At 44.2% G+C, this 4,075-nt stretch overlaps 1 protein-coding gene across 1 annotated transcript; it reads left to right on the top strand.

Moving 5' to 3' along the window:
- The first annotated feature begins 344 nt into the window (after window positions 1–344).
- On the top strand, window positions 345–1,607 carry LOC121856554 (chitinase-like protein PB1E7.04c). The gene has a single exon (XM_042352161.1). It carries the CDS (start codon window positions 345–347, stop codon window positions 1,605–1,607), a length of 1,263 nt encoding a protein of 420 aa, XP_042208095.1.
- Window positions 1,608–4,075: the final 2,468 nt, after the last annotated feature.

Raw genomic sequence — 4,075 nt, forward strand, 5'->3', positions numbered from 1 at the left:
CTCCTCACTGTGTCCTCAGCCAGCTCCTCACTGTGTCCTCCTCAGTCAGCTCCTCACTGTGTCATCCTCAGTCAGCTCATCACTGTGTCCTCAGTCAGCTCATCACTGTGTCCTCCTCAGTCAGCTCCTCACTGTGTCATCCTCAGTCAGCTCATCACTGTGTCCTCAGCCAGCTCCTCACTGTGTCCTCCTCAGTCAGCTCCTCACTGTGTCATCCTCAGTCAGCTCATCACTGTGTGTCCTCAGCCAGCTCCTCACTGTATCCTCCTCAGTCAGCTCCTCACTGTCATCCTCAGTTAGCTCATCACTGTGTCCTCAGCCAGCTCCTCACTGTGTCCTCCTCGATGCAGCTCTTCCTTAGTGTCATCCTCAGTCAGCTCATCACTGTGTCCTCCTCAGTCAACTCCTCACTGTGTCCTCTCAGTCAGCTCTCACTGTGTCCTCCTCAGTCAGCTCCTCCCCACTGTGTCCTCCTCAGTCAGCTCTCACTCACTGTGTCCTCTGTCAGCTCCTCACTGTGTCCTCCTCAGTCAGCTCCTCACTGTGTCATCCTCAGTCAACTCATCACTTTCCAGCCTCAGCCAGCTCCTCACTGTGTCCTCATAGTCAGCTCCTCACTGTGTCCTCCTCAGTCCAGCTCATCACTGTGTCTCCTCCAGCCAACTCCTCTGTGTGTCCTCCTCAGTCCCAGCTCCTCACTGTATGTCATCCTCAGTCAGCTCATCACTGTGTCTCAGCCAGCTCCTCCTGTGTCCTCCTCAGTCAGCTCCTCACTGTGTCATCCTCAGTCCAGCTCATCACTGTGTCCTCAGCCAGCTCCTCACTGTGTCCTCCTCAGTCCAGCTCCTCACTGTGTCTCATCCTCAGTCCAGCTCATCACTGTAATGTCCTCCTCAGTCAGCTCCTCACTGTATGTGTCCTCCTCAGTCAGCTCCTCACTGTGTCCTCAGTCCAGCTCCTCACTGTGTCCTCCTCAGTCAGCTCCTCACTGTGTCCTCCTCCAGTCAGCTCCTCACTGTGTCCTCCTCAGTCAGCTCCTCACTGTGTCCTCCTCAGTCAGCTCCCTCACTGTGTCCTCCTCAGTCCCAGCTCCCTCACTGTGTCCTCCTGTCAGCTCTCCTCACTGTGTCCTCAATAGCTCTCACTGTGTCCTCTGTCAGCTCCTCACTGTGTCCTCAGCCAGCTCCTCACTGTGTCCTCCTCAGTCAGCTCCTCACTGTGTCATCCTCAGTCAGCTCATCACTGTGTCCTCAGCCAGCTCCTCACTGTGTCCTCCTCAGTCAGCTCCTCACTGTGTCATCCTCAGTCAGCTCATCACTGTGTCCTCAGCCAGCTCCTCACTGTGTCCTCCTCAGTCAGCTCCTCACTGTGTCCTTCTCAGTCAGCTCCTCACTGTGTCCTCTGTCAGCTCCTCACTGTGTCCTCAGCCAGCTCCTCATTGTGTCCTCAGTCAGCTCCTCACTGTGTCCTCAGCCAGCTCCTCATTGTGTCCTCAGTCAGCTCCTCACTGTGTCCTCTGTCAGCTCCTCACTGTGTCCTCAGCCATTTCCTCACTATGTTGTCACCCTCTGGTTCTCATCTCCTGCATCACCTGTCCCTTTAACTAATTGCAGAGTTCGTGTGCAGGTGTACGAATTAGTGTGTTACCTGGCTCTATGGTATACCCTTGCATGATAATGGTATTCAGTTAACAGAATGCGTCATGTAAACTCATTTAAGGATGGTATTCATCTTCCCTACAGATTCTTTAATCTTCGAAATGTTCTCTTTCTTTCGCTATATTCATCAGACCGTTATTATAGTTCCGTATAAGTTACTTCGTATACCATCACTCTATATTCTGAATCTTTCACTCGTTGCACTATATGTAAACAGCTATTTTTCATCTCTGAATGTTTCATCAACTCTGTACCAAACACACCTGGGGGAAAACAGGTGTATTCTTCATCTAGCTCTCTCCCTCATCATCCCTCTCCACTGTCCTATAAATGACGTCTTTCTTGAAATCTATTTACCTTTTAATATAGTGGAAATACTCTGAGATATTTTCCGTGGCGCTTAGTTGTGTCATTTCGATTGATTATTTACGTTTTAGAAGAGTCATGCTTGTGTGTACAGTATATGCCGCGCCCACATTTAGTGACTTTAAGTTTCTGTCGTCTTTGGTCCTTGATGAACACTAACCTAATGCTATACACCTTCTCTGCTATCATACCTCTCCTTCCTCATTGACATGGCCGTTATTGTCCTCCATGTCCTTATTCTATCGTTACATTTACCACCATTGTTCCTATGAAATTCGTTCTGTTATCCCGCACTACCGGATGAAACCCAGACACACACCTCACCATTCACTGGCCTTCGTCATTCCACTTTTCAGACTTTCCTTATATGTCTCCGCATCCTCTTCACACTCATCTCATATTCCCTGCACCTTCCTCTCTCCAGCTCCCGACCTCAGCTTGATTTCCTTCCGCATAAAATGAAGCTTTTGGAAGGTAGAGCATACACAGATCCTGGTTGATTAGATCCTCCAATATGCGAGGCAGGTTCCGGGTCTTATACGGGACATCACTCGGTGTTGTTGTAAGTGTAACTCTGGAGGCGACTCAATAAAACAAAAAGATATAGGAGAGTTTTTTTATTATATAGAAGAAATATTTAGTTGTGTTCTGTATAACTACGTAAGGATGTTCTGTATATGGAGTGTATGGTTAAGTGTGGTCTCTGGGTCGTGTCCAAGGCTTGATAAAATAAAATAAAACTCTTGGTGGAGTAACAGTCAATAAATCTAGTCTTCGTCCTGCAGTTGAGAAGGAAATATAGTAAATTTTTTGTGACTTTTAACCTAACCTAACCTAACCTAACCTAACCTAACCTAACCTAACCTAACCTAACCTAACCTAACCTAACCTAACCCACTCAACACAAACTTAGGTCTCTAACAATAACACCAAAAGTGTCAGGGGGTAATAATGACGACCTTTAACTTAAATTTCTTGGAATCCTTTGTTGTTCATAGCTGCTTTAGTGAGGTGGGCGGTAATATCCCAGACCTGCATGTAATAACTAATACTTTTACCTTGGCTCTGTATCAACATCTTGGCCTTATACCCGTTAAAAGAGGTTCCTTAATAGCCTCGTTTAATGTTTGTTCAAAGAGGCTATTGATTAACCTTGCCTAGTTCGTCTGCTTTTACTGTACTTATCTTCTTCTATTTGTGTTTGTTATATTCCTCTCTATTTACCAATTATCTTTTGTGATTTTTTTTATTCTTACCTGAACTTACCATCATTATTGTTTTCTTAGGGATTTTTTTTAACTACGTTGAATCTTCAAATAATTTTATCTCCGGAAAATAAATAAATAATAATAATAATAATAATAATAATAATAATAATAATAATAATAAATAATAATAATAATAATAATAATAATAATAATAATAATAATAATAATAATAATAATAATTAATAATGGCGGTGATAAATATGGTAATATTGATCTAATGATAATACGAATGTTAATAATAATTGGCGATAGAAGAAAAAAGTCATGTTTGAATTCATTTGTTTATTTATTTTATTTATTTTTTATCCTGAATAGTAGGAAGCTCTTGTCATGCCATAGGTGTTACTGGGAGGGTTTTCCTATGGGGAGTGGGAGGGTCTGGCCACTGAGGCACGATTTAACGCTAGTTTATGGTCGTATTAATGTCAACTTTAGTATGTATACACGCTCTTTAAATATCCCTGACTATTGATGAGAGAGAGAGAGAGAGAGAGGGAGAGAGAGAGAGAGAGAGAGAGAGAGAGAGAGAGTACTCGGTAGCTCGTTGTGAGTTTTTTCTCCCCTGTGTGCCTTACCTGTACAAAGTTAGTAACCATGCAACACCACCAGTCAGCGACAGTGAGATAACATCACCATGACAATAAGCGCATATTTAACAGGCAGTGTTCTTGACTGGCTGGGAGGTGGATAGGGTCGAAACGTTACTGAACAAGAGGTAGAGACTTAATGCCTTGAGAAGCTGGTGCTGCCTAGTTAACAGTAGTCAAACTCTCCTTGATTATT

Source organism: Homarus americanus, unplaced genomic scaffold, assembly GCF_018991925.1.
Source record: "Homarus americanus isolate GMGI-L3 unplaced genomic scaffold, GMGI_Hamer_2.0 scaffold1024, whole genome shotgun sequence".
In the NCBI taxonomy this organism is placed as follows: domain Eukaryota; kingdom Metazoa; phylum Arthropoda; class Malacostraca; order Decapoda; family Nephropidae; genus Homarus; species Homarus americanus.